General features: G+C 42.9%; 1 protein-coding gene and 1 long non-coding RNA gene across 2 annotated transcripts; one reads left to right on the top strand and one right to left on the bottom strand.

Annotated features, from left to right (window-relative positions):
- Positions 1-1147: 1147 nt before the first annotated feature.
- Positions 1148-2105, bottom strand: LOC147204851 (uncharacterized). The gene is made up of 2 exons (XR_015100976.1): positions 1967-2105; positions 1148-1855 (listed from the first exon to the last, which is right to left on the bottom strand). It is a non-coding gene; the product is annotated as an uncharacterized LOC147204851 (long non-coding RNA).
- Positions 1850-24077, top strand: gas2l1 (growth arrest-specific 2 like 1). Its single transcript, XM_086111852.1, has 5 exons — positions 1850-2897; positions 12573-12680; positions 17689-17785; positions 18359-18659; positions 20140-24077. Exons 1-5 carry the CDS (start codon positions 2199-2201, stop codon positions 22082-22084), a joined length of 3150 nt encoding a protein of 1049 aa, XP_085967978.1. The 5' UTR covers positions 1850-2198; the 3' UTR covers positions 22085-24077.
- The last annotated feature ends 213 nt before the right edge of the window (positions 24078-24290 follow it).

Below are 24290 nucleotides of genomic sequence, written 5' to 3' on the forward strand. Positions count from 1 at the left end.
TGCAAACAAATTGTTTCAAGATGGAAGTACTCAATTCTTTTTCGGGTTTTTTTGGTTTTGTTTTGTTTTTTTGCTTTCCAACAAAAATATTTTTTGTTAGAAAGCAAAAAAGCGTTTTTATTCCAAAATATTTGTTTGCAAGTCCCAACCGACGTGGGAAGTAGTTCTCAATGACTGATTAATAGACTTCTACATGCATATACACGCTTTACTGACAGCCTGATTCTTCAAGGCCCAGAAAATGATCTCATCACCACTGCCACCCGCATTCTCTCCATGTCTTCCGCTCCCCCTCCCTTCCCTTCTTTCTCTCACTCGTTCTTGAACAGACACATCCCTCTTGTTTTAAATCAAAACAAGCCTTCCTCCTCGGCAGTGGGCGCTGCTTAAGTTCAAACTGTCACAAATCATGAGAACTCAAAACTGCTCCAGTGGAAGTGAGAAGTAAAATTTCAGGTTTAACTTCACGTTTATTTTATACCTACTTTCAAGAGCTGGTTGGCCATTATTGCTCTTGTGTAAAAAGAAGCTGACAGCTTCAGTGCTTCAAACTTGTTGGCAGTTTAGCGCCATGCGTTCTTGCTGTTTTGTGATCAACGAACTACTCTTTGTTTACAGACTCTCCTTAAGGCCCCAAGCAGGTGATGTTTCTGCTTTTTTGTACATTCCAAAAGAACCTGATAATCAGGTTTGCTGTCCCAACTGATGAACATTTTTATCTCTGAAGAAACTTGCTGTGTTGTAAATAACTGAGTCATGGATGTAAATGAACCACTCTCTTCAATATGTTAACTTGACTCTTTGGTGTGTCTGTCCCTTAATATTAAGTATACAAAGACCCAAGAGTGCTAAAGCTCCACAATCATTATTGAAGGTCATACAGCTTCAGGAGAATTGCAGCAGGATGACAGTCCCATGATCATAAGAGGCTTCAGTCTCAGACTGTTAATTAGAAGCCACACAAAGACTTCGTTATAGGGAGAATAAAACCAGCATGTGTACACTATTTAGAAATATGTCTCAGGTTGGTACCTACATAAAATTGTGCTTGAGAGTCGCTCAAGTCGACCTTTTTTCTGCTGAACATTGGAAATAACTCCCTTCAACAGACATGTCCCAATATAGAACACAAAAAGGTGTGTATGTATGCAAGTTAAACAATGTTTTTAATTTAAAAAAAATGGAAGCGACCATGCAGTTACTTTGTGAACATCGAGTGATTGTTGTTCAATTCCGTAAAAAGGAACCACTGGTTTAGCCTCCCTGAATTTTCTGTGTGGAGTTTGCACATTTTCCCTCGTATCTGCTTGTTGAATATTCTGTTAGCTTCCTTAGCATGAAATGTCACGAACAACAGCAAATGCGATCTTCAGGAGCCTGAGCAACACGGGTGATGACGTCATTCCGTTAGGTCTTTGAAGATGCAAAAACGTTTTGTCTTTCATCTCTTATCGACCCATTTGCGGGAAAGTCAAAACTTATGGTCGGTTCAGTTGACAGACGTTTTCATCCGAGAGGAGCCACGCATTGTCTTTTTTGAAATAGATATCCAGACAGAGGAGGTGTTTCAAAAGTAAGTTATCCGATTTGATCTCATTCTATTTGTGTCTAAAAGTAATATGAAGTTGTTGCATGGCTTTCTTTTGGTTGACGCATGGCCCGGTGACTATGGGGTTAAGTTCTCCTCCTCCTTCTTCCCCAGTTGATCCACATAATGGGATGTGCCACCGCGTCGCTCCGCTGCTTTAAGCCCCGCGGCAGGCCAACATATTGAACGCAGGAGGCGGCGCGACATGGGCCGAGTCTCTTCGTGGCGGTACGTGGGCTCGCTGTCGCTCAGAGGTCCTTATTTTATCTGGGAGAAGAAGACACAGACACGGCCACACGTGAATGTTTGTGGGCCGGGAGGATCCGGCGGCCAGGGGGCGCGTTGATTGCTCAGAACAAGAAAACGGGCTTCCCTCACCGAGACCCACCCGGAACACGCATCCACGCGCCACGGCCGCAGCCACTCCGCATCCCGCTATGCCCGTGACAGCGGCGCAAAGCTGGGCCTCTACTCGCCGCACATGCACGCCGGCATGGGTGCGTCCACACGCTTACTGGGCTTTATTTTGTAGATGAGGATTCGGAGCGCGGTTGCGCAATGAGGAGACCTGGAATCAAGTGAGACTTTTATCGATACATAATCCGACAATATGGCCGATCAGAGCAACATCCAGTCCGCCGCCTCCAAGAGCATCCGGCCCTTTAAATCCAGCGAAGAGTACCTATACGCCATGAAGGAGGACCTGGCGGAATGGCTGAACACCCTCTACGACCTGGACCTGAGCGCAGACACCTTCGTGGATGGTCTGGAGACGGGCTGCGCCCTGTGTCGGCACGCCAACAACGTCAACCGAGCTGCACAAGACTTCCAGTTGGGGTACCCCGAGGCGGCCCAGTCCATGAAGCTGCCTCGCAAAGACGTTGTCTTCCAGTCCCGCAACGTCAGCGCGGGTTCTTTCTTGGCTCGGGACAACGTGTCCAATTTCATCAGCTGGTGTCGTCAGGAGCTGTGGATCAAGGACGTGCTCATGTTCGAGACCAACGACTTGGTGGAGAGATGCAACGAGAAGAATTTTGTGCTGTGCCTGCTCGAGGTGGCGCGTCGCGGCGCCAAGTTCGGCATGCTGGCCCCCATGCTCATCCAGCTGGAGGAGGAGATCGAGGAGGAGATCCGAGACCAGCAGGGCGGCCTGCAGATGGACCCCCGAGAGCCGGAGGTGCAGAGTCCACCCGGCAGGTGCTTCGGACGCAGAGAGAGCAACCACTGCGTGGAGGACGAGCCCGAGCCGGAACCTTTCACGTGGCCCCAGAAGAGAGTTTTGTGTGACATGAGGAATTTGGATGAGTTGGTAAGTCGCCAGGGGCGCGTTTATATTCATTCCCACCCAGTAACCCATTCATGCCCCCCCATCCTTCCCCTGCACACACATACACACATACCGTATTTGCAGATTTGCAAGATTTGTATATTTATCCACTCAAAAGTTTGAATTTGGTAAAATCTTCCTATTTCCTGAGCTACATGAAGTCCTTAAACTCTTTGTAATGACCTCCCACTGAACATTCGACAAGCCCCCTCGTTGCCCATCTTTAAAACTCGTCTCAAAACTCTGTTTTCTTTGGCTTTTGACTCAGCATGACTCAGACTTGATCTTAGTTTTACTGTTTTGTGCTTTCTACTATTATTGTTGTATATATATTTGCTCCCTGTGCAACACTTTGTATACAGTGGTGGTTGTTTTAAAGCGCTCTATAAATACAGTTGAGTTGAGTTAAAAATCATCTTGGAGATTATTACGCTGGTCAACTAATTTTTGCAAAATATTTTAATCAGCGACACAAGTAAACTTTTGTAGGTATTTTTTATGTGCACTGAGTCTGAATCTGCCCTCATTTTCTTCTGTAGCACATCAGGTTTTCATAATCATAAACGGATATAATAATGATAAGATAATATTTAGTATAATAATAAATGTTACATTGATAATTTAAGAGTTTGGTTCAGTCGGGTGGATTTTTTTTTCTGAAACCTCACAGCTATAATTTACAGCGAATGGTAAACTCTATTGCACAAACGTTTGTCGGTCAAAATAAAAGAACAATGAAAAGATTTCAAAAACCCAACGTGCTAGAATAAAAAGTTAATCTTTTTTCAATTATAACATTTTAAAAAATTCAGAAGTCTTGCATGGAAATCAGTTTCAAACACATATTTTAAAATACAATTGTTCAGTTTATGTGAAGAAGAGATTTGGTGAAAATAAATGCTTATAGTATCCGTTAAAGTCAAGAAAATTTCCAATGTAGATATAGATGTTCTGCCAAAATGAAAGGAATAGATGCATGCAGCAAGAAATATGAAGTACGTACACTGTTATTGCTTTAGAGGGCCCCCAACGCCCCTCCCCAGCCCTCTGGTGTAAAACTTTATTGAAATATTGCTCAACTTGATTGACACTGTCATGTAGCAATCACTTCCCAGTTTTTGTTGTACTACAAAATTATTCTCGAGTATAGACATTAAATTTTGAAGATTGCTGAAAAGCTACCACACAAATCTACATCCCTTTGCCCTTCATGAGGAGTATCCTGTGCACAAAGGGTCGAACACGGAAGGTAGTCTCCAAGTCTCCATCCAGAGCGGCCAACTTTACATCATCCAGAAGTGGATATCTGCTTGCAGGTCCTTAAAAATGTACTTTGCATGTGCCAATCTCCTGCATCTATATGCAACGCCGACTGCTTAGCTCTTTCTACGCTCAATTTAAAGGGAATGAGGGGAGCCGCTTCAGTTGGCCGGGGAGTCAGCTCTGTTACCTCCCACCTCTTCTATTTGCGCTAGTCGAGCAATTTATTCCCCAAAAAGAAAACTCCACCTATGCTCACAGTTAGAGTGCACTTTGCGCTGGACACAAAAATAGGGCCCGATGTCTTTAGTTTTTAATCTTGTGCGCACGACCAATCCCCAGACTGTGCAAGTGTACCTTCTATTCAGTTAAAACGCATTGCAAGTTTACTCATTGTCGTAGGCAGAGGAGTAAAAGGTCAAATGTGGCGGAATTTAATCTCTAGACCTGCTGACTCCGATCTCATGAGACAGTATTGGTGTACCTAATGTTGTTTCTAGTGAGTGTTTTTCTACCACAGAAACATGTGACAAGTGGAGCATATCCGAGCACGTTGGGTAGCATGTCAGTGTTTTTTGTGTTATGGTCGTGTGAGAAACATTGCATTCCTTCTCACCTGAAGGGTTCGCGTGTCTGTGACGCCAAAACTCACGCAAGAGAGATGTGGACAAAGTTCATTTGTTAGTTCGAGACACAAACCTTCAATGCCATTCGCGAATCGGGAAGTTTCTTTTTTTTTATGTCCACTTATTTCCCTACAGTTGATGTGTACAAAATGTATTTGCTTCAATGGCATTTCCCTTATTGTCATTGTGGTTAAACCCGTTGACCTCTTCCCGGGGCACACACGTGAGGTAGGCAAAGATCTCGTGAAGAGGCAAAGCTAATGAGCAGGCAGACGGCGCAGCAGCACATACGCTTGAGGGTGAAGATGATGTTTGCGCATTGACGAGCTGAACAATGTGTCTCTTTGACACTAAAAAGATGACAGCGGAGAAGACGTTTTGAGGGAAGAAGGAGGGGACTCGACAGTCATGCTGCTAAAACAGCAGAGCAGAGCGCTCCCGACATGACCTCTACTTTGTGAGCTTGTGGAGGAGGATGTGTCCAGACTGTGTACACACTCATATGACTGAAGCTTATACAACTGCACTTTTAGGACAAAAGGTGCCTGTCTTTCTTATTTTGGTATTCAAACAGAGTCTTTTTTGGAGAAGTGTTTGGCTTTATTCACGTCATTACTTTCACGGAAGCACACATGACTTTGTTTTAATTATATTCCTATTTTGTATTCCCACTTGAGGCAGTTCATCCGTTGTGAACACAGCAATGGAACTTGGGGGTGGACAAACATCACCGGTCCTAACTAAAGTGATTATACACTAGGGGTGGGATGGTACCATACAGGTAACCAATCTGGTGGTCTCTAAATTGTCTTTATTTTACTTGGCAGCAGAACTGCATTTTGTCCTTGAAGTGAATAATATACTTTTTTTTTTTTCATTTTTAACCTTTGGAATGGTGCATCGCCTCTCATTCCTCGGCGAATTGTAAAAACTGACATAATTTTCAAAGCCTTTATTTTGAAAACAATGAAGTCTATCTCATTGAAATTGAACCGTTTACGTGTTGAACACCATGGGCGCTATTTTTGTAGACGGGCACACGTCCGATTAGTGTAATAACGGGTGCATCTTCCTTTTTGTGCCGGGGCAAGTCAAGGTAAGCATGTTTGCAAATTTGGTAGACTGCGCTGACAACATAATTCGCAAGGGGAGATCTTGCAGTTTACCTGTATAAATACACTTTGCACAATGTCAAGGACTGTGTGCGCCTCGACTGGCCTTATTTGAAAGGGAGTCATCTCCGTTACATCCTACAATGGCGCAAATGCTCTCTTCCACCTGTGCAAGAAAGAAAACTCCACAAATGCACACAGTAAGACTGCATTTTGCACTTGATTTGAGCTGAGCACAATAATAGAGCCTGATAAGTTTATTCTGACCAATTTCATAACTGTTCAATATACATAATGCATACGCATTTGTCTCCAACTACAAGTGGATAAAAAGAAAAGAAAAATCATCTTTTCATGGAAATGGCATGATGGATCCCCTACCCTGGAAGTTTTTGAAAATGTTGTTTTTCCCACCGGCATGTAAATTTAGTAAATTCTGTCAACACAGAACATGTGCAAATGTTCACTCTGAGTATATATGAGTATGTCACAACCTAATATATCCTTTATTTGTCCCACACTGGGGAAATTTACAGCCTCCAGCAGCAAGAATGTGGGTAGAAAGAAGAAAGAAGAAAAAACAAACAAACACCGTTCAATTAAGTGCAATATAAATACAAAAGGGATAAATCGCAGTGCTATTTACAATTGTTTTTCACATCATGTAATTATTATTATTATTATTAACTATTATTATTTTATTTATATTATTTAGTATTATTTAATACTATTATTAACCTAATGTTGTAACATAGTGCTGTAATCTCTGTTAAGTTAAAAACACATCAAATCTATTTGATTCTAATTTCTTGTATCGCTAACTACTGGCACGATACACAAATTACGATCGTTTCAGTTGTCCCTTCATAGTCGCCGTGTAATACCATCGTTTGTTTGCGTCGTCAAAATGTGAAACATTTGAAAAGGTACTTGCGTAAGCAAAACTAAAGTGTGTTTGAAATGCATGCCGCAGTCCAGGAGATGCCTGATGCATGCATTATGGTCATCTTCGAGCATGCATTTGTTGTTTTGATGGGCTCACAAATTTATCCTGCAAACTGTTCGGGGGCTTTCGTTTGTTATTTGTGTTATATGTCACAGTCTGCCTTGAGATTAGTGTTCCATAATTACTGGAAACCTCATTACGTTTAGTCATGTCTGTCAAAGAAGAAGGGAAAGTTGCAGGGTTTCATTTTATTGGTCCGCAGCTGTTGGAGCAGACTGTGTGGCTTCTGCTCTCCATGATGACAAGTTCCTGCATCATACAGTATAGATAGCCCTCTGTCCTTAATGACTTCCTTTTGCTTCCCTTAAGCCATTGATTTCTAATAATACAGCATTTTCAATCTCTCTATTAATATCTGCATTCGCTACGGATGAAATGTCATCTAATACCTTCAGATTGCTGATTCCCATGAGAGACAAAGAGAAACAAGTACATCACTGTCAGGATTAGAATTCCTTTTTTAAGTGTTAATATCTACTAAATATTCACTTATGAGAGTTAGAGCTGCTTCTGTGTCCTAAAAGCAAACAGTTGATACACAGCCTGGCGTCATGTTTACAAAGCAAGGGCATGTCCGGTTTACTTTCTTGGTTCCTGCCACTTGCGCATTTTCACCATTGTTGTTCTTCGGTGATGCATTGACGACTTTGCCCTTACTCATCTCACCGTGGGACCTCTTTACACTTAAAGTTAGGGAAGTAACCAGGCACTCATTTCCTTCATCAGAACTTGAGTCAGGGGCGCGTGCGTCAGTAGTTCTGTCAAGGCAATAGAATGGGAGTGACATCATTGCAATACTCATAAAAACAATTGATCTCCACATGCATTCATTTAAAGAGTTTCCTCTTTGACTTTGTTACTAGTCTATATGTCCATATCATGTTTATCCTCTGCTTGAGGGGATTTGATCATATCTCCACTAGAGAGGGATTATGACAGCGACTCCAACTTTATATACATTGCACTGTATGCATTTCGGCATTGCACATTTTCTAGGTTGCTGTTAGGCCATGAGCTGCTCATGTAGGCAGTGCAATGCCTATGCTGTAATTAAAAGCATTCAGCCCCCTGTCTCTAATGGACATTCATATTGTTCCCCATGTCGGCATCAATGTGCTGCGCGTCTGAAGACAAAGCGCCATCCTTTTTGCCATATTTCCAACTGGTTCATCGTTCTCCTCACCCGAGGCTTCAGCTGTAGTTCTTACATTCCCATCCCCCCCACCTCTCGTTGCCAGATAGAGCTAAGAAACAGAACAGTATGTCTTGCGGTAAATGAATAGACTGTCACTGCTGACAGCGCGGTAACTAAATGCTGTCATTTCAATCAAAGTCTTTGTTTGGATGGAGATGAGAGCAGAGGTCCGGGGGGGGGGGGGGGGGGGGGGATGAGGGGATGCACCGGAGCCTTTTATGGGCGTTAGTTATCACATGCTCCAACTCATGCATTGAGGAAATCCAAAAACAAAAAGCATGGTAGACAAAAGAGCGGGTCCCCCCCGAGTGACTTTACTGTACACTCGGCTAAACCTGACTGCAGTCGATGCTGCTCTGAGAAGAAGAGCTACAGTAGAGCGCAAGAAAAGTAGGTCATTCCTGCCCTGCATTGGGTCACACGCTTTGCTGAGAGAGCGTGGCTCCACTCATTGCTTCTGTCTTTCATTGTCACATGCTCTCGTGGCTGTCAGGTGTCACCCGTTTTAGGGTTCTTTCCCCTGGGGACTTTGCACATAGCCCAAGGTGTCCGTCCTTCCAGGCAGTGAGAAACAACCGACTTAAATGGCATGTCGTCTGTTTTATGGCTCCTTATAAAACTGTTTCATGATATCGGCTGCTTGTCCGTATGATTGGTGTTTAATTACGCGTTGATCTGAGCGGGCTTCTGTCCGCGTGTGGTTATTTTCTGCGCCTGCCTGCAGCGTCTTCAAGGAGGTCTCAGGTGGCCATTGCACAGAATGACCCCATTGATTGCGATTGCTCCAGTCTGACTTTGTATGTGCAAACATTCACCATAGATTCCACTAATTTGATTTAATATCGAAACATTTTCTGGGCATGTTGAGAAATAAATGGTCATTGATCACTTGATTGCTACAGCTTGGCGGTGAAATAAAAAATTCAGCTCGGATAAGATCACACCGCAGCTGACAGAGGAAAGTAATACGTAACTTGTTGCTTTGGGGTTACAAGTGTCTGTTCAACCAGCTACGTGTGAAGATAAACACCACCTCTTCAGTCAAGCATGCAAATGTTAAAAATTCACCATTTTGCTTCCTGTAAATATTATTCATTGCACTGCATTGGCTTGGTACATGAAGTACTGATTAGTTTTGAGGCAAGAAATATTTTACACCAAGACTTTGTAAACTAGGCTACGCTAAAATAACAATTCATGCACGGTGGGATCTAAATAGGGGCGGTGTCCTTCATGTAGCATATACAGTAGCATTACTGTCCTAATTATTTATTGTGGGATCCTAATCTATTACTATTCCATATTACAATGTTTCTCCCTTGATATCCAATTTGTTTTTTTTGACCAGCATTTATGTTGTCCAACTTTTCCTCACTGGCGCAGCATAAGAAAACAAAAACAAAAACTCCAATGTAGACATTGGCCACCAGCAATTGGCACACAGTTATTGGCATTACGAAAATTCACAGGTTGCCATATCAATAGTTCCATGTAAGACGTGAATGTGATTGGAAGTCCCGCACGAATTCCAAAAAGGATGGCGTGGTTTCCATGTCGGAATTTCCATTCATGGTACGTAGATAATATCTTTGAATCCTTTTCACTTTAGAAAAATGCCACTTCATCACAATTTTAATTCCCTGTGAAAACACCGTGTGTTCTGTCTCTCCCTGTGATTGACTCACAGACATCAAATAATGGAAACGGTTCCTGTAAATTCCTATCTAGGGAGTTTCCATAATCTCTAGTTTTTTATCGTTGAAGTTTGGTAATAATTATCTCTTGCATAACAATCCCGTGATGAGCTCGTGTTCTTGCACGCAAGCACACCTATGTTTGTCAAAAGCACTAAGCCAACATAGATTGTTGACTCCTGATCTTATTTGTCCAAAAGTCTCAGAGTAAAATGGGAAATAGCATGCAAAATCTTGATCCCTTCCCCTCCCATTTCCCCTGTTCACCGTCCCTGAGGGGAAGGCTCAGCCCTCAGTATCAGTCTATCTCTTCCACGAATGCTCCTTCATGTGCGTGCAGGTCCGGAAGGCAAGGAATGAAAACGTTTTAATGCAAACACTCCAGATAGAACTTGTCACCTACATGACACGTAATTCCAGTTCAACCGTAACTAAAACCAAAATGGCCGTCAAAGCGATCTCTTCATTCAAAAATAAATAAATAAAATAAAAAGGTTGTCACTCTATTTTTGCATCGAGACATTCCTAACTTAGGATAGTAGGCAGCATGTTGTGAATCGTTCATTTTTTCCCTCTTTTTTTTTCTTGCTTTGAACATCCGCACATCCTACTCCAAGCATCTCATGTGACCAGCCTCCATTTATAATTCATCCATCCGTTTCTCACCGCCTTCAGGCGCCTCTTCCCAATATTTCTTGCCTGACCTTGTCTTTCTCCTCCCCCTCTATCTGGTTGTGGTGTGTAAGACGTTGAGTGTACCTTGTGTGTGCATGAATTGCCAGGCGAGCGACGGCTTGGGAAGAGCACACATTTCATTTTGAAGAGAAAAATACTTGAACACATGGCAGGGGCTTCTTTGGAATAAAATAGGTGACCTCATGAAGCTGAACAGCTGAGAGCAAAGAATGAAAAAAAAAAGGCAAACGGAACCATTGGAAAGGCTGTGTGTGCGTGCGTGCGTGTGTGTGCGCGTGCGTGTGTGTGCGCGTGTGCATGGGTGTGTGTGTGTGTGTGTGTGTGTGTGTGTGTGTGTCTGTTTCCATGGCAATGGTTCCATTAACTCACAGGCTGGGGTTTTTCCAAACAGGGCTACTCACAAATTGAAAATCGCAGTGACAGAGCAGACAGAAAGAGGGCAGGCACATGCATACATGACTGTTGCAATGTAAGCAAACAAAATACAGCAAGTCAAGAGGTGACCGAGCCAGGTGGCAGTCCGCATCCCAGCTGCGATTCCACCCATTTAATTGGCAAGAGGCCGCCCCAAAGGAAATGAGAATCTTCTCAACACACTAGGTGAAGGCTGCACTTCTTTCATCCCGTATGCCTTGTGTAGTGCAGCCCCGGCTGTCGAAAAGATTGAAGCTGTTGACATGATTATAGCGTCTGAATTGAAGCATAATCTCATCTACTTGCAATCAGTGGCTCCTGTGTCCACACTTTGCGAAGGTGTCATGCGAAGGCCCTCGTAAGTCTTTTTACAAATGCAACTAATACCCTGTAAAAAAAACACATCTTATTTGGCGGGGCAAGAATGTTCATTTAAGTTGGAAGAACTTTAAAATTTTAAGTATTGACATTTATGGCAACGGTATCAGCACAACAAAGCAAGCAAGTTTGGTGAGTTGTTGTGACTCGTATCTCTAAATTAGGGAGAATATACGAGGAATTCTTTGTTGTGAAATGCGAAAGAAAATATGGTCAGACAGCAAAAGTTAAAATGTTTTGTTGACTTGCCAAACTTTAAATTTTATTGAAGCTTGTTGCCTTAAAATTTTAAGTTCATGCAACCTTTTTTTTTTTGAGAATGTACGTTTTACGTGTCACACAAGTACAAAAAAGAAGTAAATGCTGCTCTCTTTCTTCTTTCTACCTATATTCTTGCTGCTGGAGGCTGTAAATTTCCCCAGTGTGGGACAAATAAAGGATATCTTATCTCTTATTTGAAAGTCAGTCTCCTTACCTCACATCACCTCTCTAATCAAATTATACCCATAGATTTTGTTGATTGATTAACATTATAAGTTATTGTAACTCTCATGAATTGTGCTTTGGTATTTGGCACATAATGACGTAAAAGTTATTGGAGTTGGGTTCTTGATGTTCTGTCACCCAAGAAGTTCCAGCACACTTGTTTGAGACATGCCAAGAACAAGATGTGAGTTGTCCAATCCTGAGAGAGCTCAGGGCTGTATAGCGCAGGCAAATCTGGCTCCACCCTGCAGTCGTGTCTGACTCCAGTTGCCTAATAAGCAGCCCCAACCACAGCAAGGGCGCTGGCTTGTGATCGCAATTCAAAATCCAGCTGGCGGCGCTGGCCTGCTGACATCATCACCGCCACCACCACCTCCCCCATCTGCTCCTGCTCTGGTTTGTGGGCTCCTTCCCTACCATCGCCCGATGTTGCCGCTGCCAGAAACAATGTCACATAGGACAGAGTGTATTCATCGCTATGTCGGCATATTTATTTTTAACCGAAGTAATCTGGAGAAATAAGTCAAGGAAGTGCTTCTAATGTGGCAAGAGAAATGGGTGGAGCACTCCATCGCCTAGGAGATCCTAAGAGTGGACTTGGAAAGGAAAATGACACACACGCCAAACGTACATAATGCATACTTATTGTGTAGCTGACATTTCTCTCTGCAAAGGTCACAATTACAGATATGTGACTAAGCATGACCTCATCACGGCTTCGCAGACGTGTGGGATAGGAAGAGGTCAATGGAGCTGTTCCTTAATGAGTGTTGTGTTTTGTTCCTCTCAGGTCCGTGAGATTCTGGGCCGGTGTTCCTGTCCGGCTCAGTTTCCTATGATCAAGGTGTCAGAGGGCAAGTACAAAGTGGGAGACTCCAGTGCGCTGATCTTCATAAGGGTATGTCCATCAACTTTTCTCGGCTTCTAGTATAATGACACTTGATTATATGTTAGTAAAAGGGTTCAGTTAAAATGGTGACTCTATTGAATCGCTTTGAGTCCTTAAGCTACTTGAGCTCGATTGTCGCACACATTCTGCATAAGCTTCAATAAGGCTGCTGATGTCATCAGCTGCATCTGTCCCATCGTTGAAAATTATTACTGTGTCCTTTTGAGGTCTGCTGTAATTGCACCGTAACAAACGGTGGTAGCTTCAATAAATCAAGCCGTATGTTGGAGGAATGACAGAGGGCTGTCTGAGCATGTTAAGAGCAAAGCTGCTTTTTTTTCTTTCTTCTTTGACATCACAGTCTGAGAGCATCATCACAGTGCAGTGGAACCTCTGAGGTCAAACACAATTTAGTTCGAGATGCCGATCAACCTCCGATTTGGTCACATTTTGGAACCAGCTTTCCCATTTAGAAATGTAATTCCTCTGTCTGGGTTCAAAATGTCATCCTAGAACCTGTATGAACCATACAAAGCTTTTTTCACCATTCTCAAATGTCACCCAAAAAAAAGTGGTTGCATAGGGTACCAGTATATTAAATCTTCATCAAACAAAAACAAAATCAATGTCACACTATGTGGAAAGTGGAAAAATTAAGAAACCACTCCCTCAAATCAACTTACCGGTAGTTTTATTTCTAGGGCACTTTAGATACAAAGTGCTGTACATGAATATAACATACAACATGAACATAAAGCATAAGACAATTGACGAGAGTAGTTTAGAAGCAATACAACACTGATAAAGTAAAAAAAAAAAAATACAGTCAAAACAAATAACCCTAAAACAAGCTGTCTTGAAGTTTGTTATAAAAATCGGTTTGAAGGTATGTTTAAAAACGAACAGCAACATGCTTGTCTGATGTGCCCTAGGAGGTCATTCCATAGTTTGGGATCAGGCCAGCAATAGAAATAGCTCCATCCCCTCTGAGCTTCAGCTTAGCCTTTGAGCTCAATGACAATTTACAATTTGTGAGTGTGTGCCTGGCAGGTGAGTCTCTTCATATAAAGACGAGATTGAATTTAATTTGCACATTCGATTGTTCTTTCATGATCGATTTATCATATTCATCATATTGTCCTGATCAACCAGAACCGATATGCTCCATCTTTGATTGTAAACCGTACTTCACTATACCGCGACATCGCAACAAGATTTCCAGCTCTTTTTCTCGACATCATTGGTACCAACAATAAATAAATTGAAAAAAACAGTCCTCCAGTCTGACGTCTCTCTCGCACGGTGCCAAGCATGATGATGCTTCAAACTCATGAGTTTTTCAGTCAATTTTAAGACCGTGTTTGAATCTTGGGGGTTCGAGTGTAAGCACTGCAATTGCACACTGTGTTGACTGTTTTGAAAACAGTTGTCTGGCCCACTCCCAGAACTGCACTTTTTCCCACTGAGACACAAATAGAGATTTAGGTCATTTCCTGCATTGGCCTTTATCTCGGCAGTATTTTTGTGCAGGCAGCACTGTTTGTCTCAGTTTCAGATAAGGAGTTGCCACTATACCCGCATCAAACCCCACAGGACTGGGTGGGGAGACTGCTGGGCAGTATTGATTCGGTCTCGCTTACCTATGTGGTGCCCCTGGCAGATTAATGGGATGGTGTACCAAATTGTGAACATCTACAGGCTCGATCTGCTCCACTGTCAGCGTCGATACACATTTCACTGAGTGGTTCCACCTTGTCAATACTTCACATTGTGGAATTTGATAAATAAAAAGTACTGTCTCTCAGTGCTTTCAAGATTTAGATTTAACATGTATTCTTCTTCTTCGGACACTTGATTAGCCACATCTGTGCAGTTTATGATCCATTTTGAATCATCTGTATCACAGATGACCTTTTTTTTTTTTTACAGAATTCTTTTGATACATTTTGCAGTTCTTCACCATGCCCTGCAAATGTAACTGCAAAGTGAATCATATTAAACTCTTAAAGTCCTCTTTGCGCATCTTTGTAAGTGCAGAATAACTGAAACTTCTTTCATCGGATCCCGTTGAAAGGTACCTAATATTGTGAATGGCTATGTCAATCGTGTTTTGCTGTAATTCTCTCAGACAAATACACACCTACTGTGTCTTTTATGATACTTACATGAATTACCAGAACTGTCATATTAGTCAAATGTGTCGATGGCATGTGAGTAAACAAAAAGTGATGCCGTGTTGCCACTCTTTATTCATAAGTGCATTGTTGGGGTGTGCGTGTGATTTTCTGTGTGCTCATCTGCCATTCTGGGAGCGTTTCACTTGTCAGATTAGTTCTGTTCACACTGTCTCCGCCTTCTCCCAGTTCCTCCCGGAGGATGGCAGTGATTATGCATATGCCTGAACACCCATACAAGTGAGGCCAACACGCCTCTTTTATTCTACTGAGCAGAGGAAGCTGTGGCCGCCTTGATCGCCAAAAAAAACAAAACAAAACTATTCAGCAGCTAAAGCTTTGTCAAGGGTGTTGGGGCTGAAAAAGGCCATGAAACAGATAAAGCAAATGGGCAACTGAGCCATTAGGACAGAGGAGTAGTTCATAATGTTTCTTTTCCTTGAGGGAGGCCACTTTTCCTGAGAAAGGGATGCTTTCAGTCATGAATATAGGATTTGATCAACAAAATGAGAGCGATCATTGTTTGAACGTGTGCATTTATTAAGATGCTGTTGCTATAGAAACAGGGTTTGAGTGTCTCGAGTCCCAGCAGCTGAGCCAGCAATGGAAAATGGAAGATGGTCCTTGAACATCTTTTTGGCCAGCTTGTGGGATCTGGAAATGAATATATGGCATAAGATTTTTTTCATAAAATGAAACAAAGGGATTGGATATGCTTACAATTGCAACTGGACACAGAGTGTTTTGTTGAATCATGTAATGGAAGCTTTGGCATGGCACACTGTAAATCTGCTCTTATACGGTTTCAGAACGACTGACTGCTGCATCACTTAGTCTCTCTAATCATTTTTTTCCCTTGCACTTTAGTTTTAAGTGATCTGCACTGATTGGTTTTATGGCTCATTTTATGGGAAGATAATACACTCTGTATATATTTTATCAAAAGTGACATCATTTGAATTACGATTATGTGAGTAAGTAAGTGTCCTAGGTAAACAAAATTAAATAAATTCTCAAAATTCCAACAGCATATTCACCTGGATATAGATTTTAAAACTAATCCACAAAGCCTCACAAATGTTCGGTATGTGTTTTTTGTGCCATGTCTAAATATGCTTTACAGTTGCTGTATTTTTCAGAAATTTAATCGAAAATGCACACTGCACATTCTTGTTCGACTGTGTATGTGCAAATTCAAACATGCAAAATGCCTTTTCATTGTGAGTTAATGTCATTCTTAACCTTGGAAACAAAAAAGAAGGAAAAAGCAAACCAATTAAAATTAACATTAAACCTACGTTGTACACATTTTGTTAAAATTCAAGACCTTGATTTGATTTTTCAACACTATGAATTTATATTTTCGAGCACATTGTGTGTGTAATCTGCTCCAAAGTTAAACCATTGCCCTCGTACAAGCTTGACTTCCTTAAGGTTCTCCTGCACAGGCATTTTTTTTTTTTTTTGGACGTGACATTTAAATATTCAGGTGTAAATGCAATTTACACTCTTAATAAAAATACACATTTAAATACTTAAGTGTTAACTTAAAAACAAACCCATCCATCTTCTATACCGCTTATCCTGGCCACAGGGCCTTGGGGTCCATGCACCTTTCATGTGACTATTAAGATAACATGTTGTGGAAATAACGAATACTAATAATTTATTTCAAATTTTATGACCTTTGGGCCATTCCACCGTGTCCATGTGTATTTTTAACATCTACCAAATGAGAAATAATAACTGTAGTATATGTACTAGACTACTGTTCACATCAAAATCTGAGAAAGTCACTAAACTGTTCTTAGGTAGCAGTATCGGACAACCAGTGACACTGTCACCAGCCTGAAGCCAGGTCACTTGAGAGTAAGCAGTTTATGCTCTGACAAAGATAAGCAGATCAGCTGTTTTGACGCATCATCATGCAGGAGGGGAGCAGAGTGAGCCAGATGAAGAGACTAGTGGATTGACGAGAAAACGTATTATAGAGAAGGTGGGGTCAGACGGAGGCGCGCACATCCCATGTCTGTGGCCTCTCCCTGACCACGATTTGGAACCCGGTGATTAGATGCTACGCCGCGTGTGATGAGCCCAAAATAAATGTTGTGCCAGGATAAAGAGATGTACCCTGATGGATTGTCGCAGGCCCGGCCGGCCTGGGAGACCCAGGTACGACCTTTTAAAACATGTGGCTGGCAGCACCTATTACACAACACAAGGCGAGGCGGCGCATCACATCAGGCAGAGAGTGTGTTGCTTCAGTGAGGACAGCTTCTGCCTGGAGGGAGTGTGGCTCTTCACTCTGATCTTGTGGATGTGTGTGCCTCAGAGAGCAGAGGAGAGTAGAAAGTGACATATGCATGACCCCCCCTCTGCTAGGGACAACCACCCTCATTTCCCCGCTCCACTCTCTGACAACTAAATTCCCAGAGAGGACAGCAGAGGTGAGTTGTTACCATGCTAATTTCACCACGCTATCCTCTGAGGGAATATCAAACCAGACGAATGCAAAAGGCCAAAATGAAAGTCTTTACAACGCAACAGCTCTTTATTATGCTACCTTTTCGGTTTAACTGTGAGTTGGCATGGCAATGAACAGCCCTCTTAATGACGGCAGCTGGGCGTGATGGAGGAGAAAGGGGGAGATGTGGGGGGAGGGTGAAAGAGGGGGCATCTAGATGTTATGTAACATTTTCGGCAAGCTGTCCAACTTGTAGAAGAATCTATTGACTGTTGTGCTGCAATACATGAAAAACATTCATCGGTTTAACATTTCCATATATGGTGATGTGATTGTCTGCTGAAACATTGTTTTTTGTTGTTGTTTTTTTTCGCTTCAGGTCCTTCGTACCCATGTGATGGTACGTGTTGGAGGGGGCTGGGACACATTGGAACACTATTTGGACAAGCATGACCCATGTCGCTGCGCAGCCTTTGGTGAGCTCACTTGCTTTTGCCCGTCAGTTGCTTTACCGAACAGCAACATTTGTAGTATCTTGCTCTGTTTGAATCCAAGGTTCTAAACAAATCATCCCCAATTGTGAGCTGTGTTCGGACAAGGTGTGGACACCGTAAGGGCCGCACATGAGAGGAAATTCATAATGGGTCCATTCATCACTGTTATTCAGCTTTGTGTATACGCCTTCTATTTCATTTTGACCTCTGACTCATTGGACATTAGCCAAGAAATGAGCACATTCATCCAGGTTTGCAATGGAAAATGTGCTTCAAGTGCTACCATGACCTGAAAGTACTGAAATTTAGCATTGCAATAACTTGTGAGAAGCAATGTCCGAACTGTTTCTGAAATGATGGCATCATGGACTTCTGTCCAGCTGATGCAAGCTGCAATTACTTTTAGTCAGAGTTGCATGGCTAACAACCTCAGTCATATCTTGGTCGCTGTCCCGTAAGCAAAATATTTAGTCCTCCTTTTGATATCCAAAACCTGATTTGGTTGTCCTTGATTGGCTTCTGTTATTAAACCCCCGTCCACTTGTCACCCTGTAGCCCACCGGTACCATCAGGCCAAGGCCAGTGGCCAAAGTCAGGGAGGCCAGAGTAAGTCCTCAAGTGCACATTCTTCCCGCTCAACAAGTCCTGGTCCACACTGGCGAAACGACGGCATGGCACCTTACAAACCACCCGACAGACGCACGCTGGAGCCCTCATCCACACCTTGTGCCTCAAACGCTTCCACAAGGCCAAGCCACCCTCAGAACTTCTCTGCCCCTACTGAACCGGAACCGCGTACTGGTCTTCCACGACCACCCAGAGATCGCTCGGAACCTCGAGCTTTCAACCCGCTGAGGTGAGTGTGCGTGTCTACAAAGTGTGCAGGAAAGTTCATTCATGATATGGAAGTAATCGCTCTCAGGTTATCTTTTGCCACTTGTTCTTTTGTGCCACCTGGCAGAGCAGCCCGAGAAAAAAAGAATTTGACGAATGCACAACAAGTGCAAATGCCAGGAAGCAGATTAGATTAGACCGGAACAGATTTATCTAATCTCAGGTGACATTGCCTTGATAAATCCGCCTCACCCGACCACTCTTTAGCACCGTCTAGTGGAAAACATTCAATAAGAGGCTCTTCTGCATCCTCTTCTTTCTAACCGCTTTGTCACTCTCCTCCATTTCCTTCACTTAAGTGAACATGAAAGATGACCAGATCATTTCACCCCATGCCTGACTCGAACAAATAAACTCTGATGTGCTTCGGAATTTGCATGTTCGTGATTGAATCGTAGTGACAAAGCCAGATTAGCAGCATTGTCCACCAGCCGCTTGTCCGCTGCTTGTAAAGAGAATTAAGGCCTAATACATTTGGTTCAATTCATACTTTCCTCATAGATCAGTGGGAAAGCACCATTTTAAACATAATGACGTGGTTATTTTGGCACAAGGCCAATGTTCTGTATTTAGAAATGACACTCGGTAGATGTCAAGTCCAGAGAACGTTCAAATTAACTCTGAGTGGGTGCTGGATTCCAGACGAGAGAAATTGTAATCAGCCCACTATCCCTCGACAACTGTTGAAAGCTAACTGGGGAACTAGGTCAACAGGTGGGCTTGCCTTCTGCAACTAATTACCAAATTTGGACATGTGTTCATTTCCTATGAAATGTTTAAGTTGGTGTTATGAAGCAATCGTCAGTGATGTAATGACTCAATTAGATTGACTGCATTTTACACCACTGAAACACAATAACAAATACATGAGAACATGATGGAAATAAACATTTTATAATATCAGCGCAACTTTGAGTTTGTTACTTGTCTGTTTCTGATCATGAACAGGTATATAGATAACTACAGATGATGTACAGTATGTGCAGACGCTTGAAAGTACAACGCAGTCTTTACATATCAACCTTTGCTTACTTCCTCCTCCAAGTGAACATTAAGAGCTGATCGTACAATCAGAGTGGATAGTCCCACTGGTGCATTACCGTGGAACAGTGCCTAATTGAGAAATAGTAGGACTGTGTGTTTAGTTCTAATCCTCTCACTTGTTCCCATCTTGACTGTAATCCCCCTGGCCGTCACAGCCCACTGTACGGAGAAACACTGAGCGGTGGGCCAGTTGGACATTCTCTCTTCAGTCAGGTTGTCACCAAACGTGCTCCATAAGGGACCTTGTGAAATTTGTCATTTGAAAAGTTGCTGTGAGGCAGATTGTGTCGCTTCCTTGAAAGATGACTCAGGGAAAAGAATGATGAAACAAATATGAGTCGTTATCACATATTGTGTGTTTTTGAAATGTAAAGGCTTCTCCCCTTCTCATGTTTCAGGAACAGGGAGACAATGTTGCCCATGACCAGACGTCTCTCTGGAGATAGTGACTCTTCCACAGCGTCCTCCAAAGGAGGAGGAGGAGGACGTCTCTCTCTTAGTGGGACGTCACACCGCTCTAGTGAAGAGGTTGTCTTACTTGTCAATCGAAAGGAGGGTAAGCATGTGATTGAGAGGCCTGGAAATCAGAGCACACCGCGCAGCTCATTGCCCCGTGCACGCAGCCAGTCTCGGGAACGCTCAGTGCTCGCTTCCGCATTGAAACCTAACCCACCTCAAGCACCTGATGGAGTTCGAAGCGCACGGACGGAAAGGGGCAGATCTCTTGGTAACGAAGGTCCCAGAAGGCTACATGCTCCTCGTTCGCACAGCCAGAGTAAGGTACCCGGCCATACTCGGTCCAGTGAAGCCATACCAGGGCCTGGCCCCAGTCAAGCAGCAGAGAGACGAGAGGACTCTCGCAATAGACTGCCCCCGTCGTCTCCCAGGCTAAGTGGGGTGTTGTCCAAGAGGCAGTCAGCCTCGTGCTCCAACTCACCCATTAAAGGAGTACAAACCAACAACAACAACAGCCCTAGTAAGAAGACAATAAACACTCCCAGACCCCCTCGCTTACCCTCCGCAGGAAGGGGCAGACTGCTACCCCCAGTCACTCCGGGAGGACGGCGGTCTCCTCATTCCTTGCCCCGGAATTCTCACCATCATGCTGCCCACCTGCCTCGGTCATCCCAAAGCACTCGACCAAATGGACGAGGCCTCAGTAGAACCTGTTCTGGTCTGGGCCATCAGGATCCTGAAGAGGAAGGACTGGGCCCTGGGTTCCAGATGCCGCCAACCCTGGACCCGCAGAGAGAGCAGGACCTGTATCGCAGCTTTGAGGCTGAGTATTTAGCTAACACACAACAAGCCAGAGGAGGGTCGAGTAGAGTAATGGGCCAGCATGGTTCCAGAACCCATTCAGTACCTGTGCTCACTGATTCTAATATCACAGATTCTGCATATTCGTCCTCTAACTCCTCCTCTTCCTCCCTGAACGTGGGTGCAAAGATAAGAGCCCTGCCGGACCTCAGGGAGTCCAAAAGTGCTAACCCCTGCCACTTTCCCTTAGAGGACCCCTTGAACTTACTTTACGGACACAACTTTGGCCAAGGGGAGGCCGAACACTGGAAGGAGCATGGGACTGGTCTCAAAAAGCTCCCAGCCATCTCGAGCTACACGGGACAGAAAACACCCGTTTCTTGTCCTGGAAACACTAACCGGCTGGTGAATCAGGTTCTGCCTCAAACTGTTCACTGTAAAAATATGAATGGAGACCATGGGTGTCAACAAGATAATGAATGGCACAAAAACTCACAAGGAAATGTTCTTCAGGAGACTCACCAGCCAAACTTGCCAGATGATGTACAGAATAGCGATGGTAGTGATGACCTCCCTCCCCCAAAGGCCTGTCCCTCACCTGTCCCACTGCCCCTATCTGAGGATTGCTCTTTTCAGGACTCCTCCAGTGAAAACTCTTCAATGTGCTTCAGCCTAAGCGAGTCCCACTCTGAATCTCCCCCGTCAACCTCTCCCCTGGCCAATGGCAACGCAGGGGGAGAGGGACTACACGCTAACAAAGAACAAAAGAAGTTGGACGGCGTAGCCCTTAATTCCAAACACAAACTTGCAACCAGAATGAGGCCTCGCGCTGACAACGGCCCGTCAAACAACCCCTCGCGAATCCCCACACTGGTCAGCTTCAGAGACGCCCAGGTTCATGAGACACTTTCACCTTGCCACACGACACCCCTCTCCCCTCATAACTCCCGCCGTCCTACTTGCAACACCTTACACCAGGCCATCACTGATGTGGGTCATCCTCAACCCTGTTCTCCTGCCATTGGCAACAAGGATTGCACCTTCCCTGGAAAGTCAGGGAGCCTGGACACTGAAGCTTGCATGTAGCACAGAGCTGTAGGGAATAACACCAAGTGGCTGTTGTCCTTACTGTTGACTACTGTGTAAAAAAATTCATATACTTTGGACTGAGCTATCGACTGTTTTATTGCATGTCACATTGCTTTTATTTTGCACTCCAGCCAAATCATTTATTACCAAAGGAATGGTGTTGAACATGTATTTTACTGTCATTATTTTTAAGGTGTGCTTGGGGAACTTTTTGCCAATAATAAGGTGTTTTTTGCTTGAAACTTAACAGAGCGTTAGAGAGCGCATATGTGCTGCCATGTGCCCCATGGAGGGGCATGGTCAAGTGCCAGAGATTTAAAGCTGCATTTTTTTCCAAACACAAAACCTTAGTCAATTTAATCGGTGCCCTCTTGTGGTTTGCCACGGCCTTGCAAGTTAAAAAACTGCTAGAATTCTCCTAACCGGAAGTCTTCTTTGACTCAGTTTCTACATAATATATATGGGTTCGATTTTCTTTGGCACTTTTTCATAATTGTCTGTGGGTCAATGAAGGTTATATTGCTTTGTTGTCATTTTCACTGACAAAAATGTGGAGTTGTTGCCTCCGACCAAACTACTTAAGAATCCACACATGTACAGGTTTCAGTTGCATAGTAGAAAATGAATGTGTAAATAAATGGGTAGGTGCCCGCTTAGGCATGTGGGCTAGGCTTTGTATATAAGAATGCAATGAATATAATGTAAATATTGGCTATACTAAGTCCTGGGCTGCCTTAGCTATGCAATTTTGGGTGGTGAAATGCCTTGACAGTTCCCTTTGCCTTACAATATTTTCACAATTTACGTTTTGAATGTTTCTGTTAAAAATCATAACACTACATTGCCATCATTAATGGTGAAGTAATTTCCAGGAATTTAATAAGAATGTTGAAATTTACAAAGGTCATTGCCCAGTTTAGATACATGTTAATTCTTGTCCCTGAATTCTATTATTTGGACCACTTAAGAAAACACCCAAGGAAAAATAAAACCTATTTGAGCAAATTGAGCATCTTTACATTGTAACAGCTTTTATTGTGGAAAGACGTACGGTACCCCTATTTCCATTCCCAAATGATCGATCTTGGTGTCATGTGATACATAGCAGTATGATGACATTTGATTGGAAACAAATGACTGTATCAATCGATAGGCTACTGTAGCCGGAAACGTACCGGTAATTATAAACATAATTTTATTAAGTAAAAAAAGAGAGAATTGTTCCATCAGGGCCCTGTGGACAAAGCTACAAAATTATGAAACAAAACACTGCTTTTTATTTCATGTCTCAAACTATTTTCGGAAAAATATCATCTCTAGAGACATTGCAGGGAATTGACACACTGACTGGGCTTAAAAGGACTGTATTTGTGTACATACTCTATGAGTGGGATGAAAGAGGGGTGGGGGTGGGTCTTATTTATTTATTTATAAAGTGATGTTTCATTGGACTTGCGTGGCACCCTTGGGCAAGGTACTGTAAATGAAACGTCTTGAAGGAAAGCCAAATGAGAGCCTTATCTGTAAAAACTGTTATTGATCAATAATGATTTTTAACTCAGATTAATTCAAATGCACAATATTATTAGAACTGTTTCAATCCACTAGTAGGGGGCACGTTTTACAAATATAAGCTTTTAATGTTCTAAAAGTTCTAAATTGAGAGTTTCCCTCTGGATTCATCAAACATACTTTCATTTGGTCTTCATAAAAGTTTACCAACTAGGAAAAATATCACCTATTCCAAACAACTGTAATTAGTCTGGGCTGTCAATCTCATACCCTTAAAAAAGTTTATCTTTTTGTCTGCCCCGACCAGCAAAATCTGAATGTTCAAAATTTCTTGTATGATAATTTTTTCACTTGAGTCAATCCATTAAATGCACTAATTGTGAAATTTTGATGTACAAAAATCTGCAATATTATAACTGGGTTTCTCTTTCGAATGTGAAAATGCTGTTGTTCTTGGAATAAAAACTTTCCTTCTGAACTTTAGGCTTATTGTTGCTCCTTACTTTTTCCTTTATACTGTAGTTCTTAAGGAGGAGGATTATATTGTTCGTGTGTGCAGATTTTGCAGGATGAAATGAAAACTAGATGGCTTGAACAGTAAACAATCATAATGATTTGCTAAAATTTATTTGAGGCATTTGGATGCCAAAACGCTGTTTTCAGTTATCAATTTTAAGTGCAGAGTTCTCAT

This window comes from Hippocampus guttulatus, chromosome 5, assembly GCF_054856545.1.
Source record: "Hippocampus guttulatus isolate MCC_2025c chromosome 5, RoL_Hgut_1.0, whole genome shotgun sequence".
NCBI classification, from domain to species: domain Eukaryota; kingdom Metazoa; phylum Chordata; class Actinopteri; order Syngnathiformes; family Syngnathidae; genus Hippocampus; species Hippocampus guttulatus.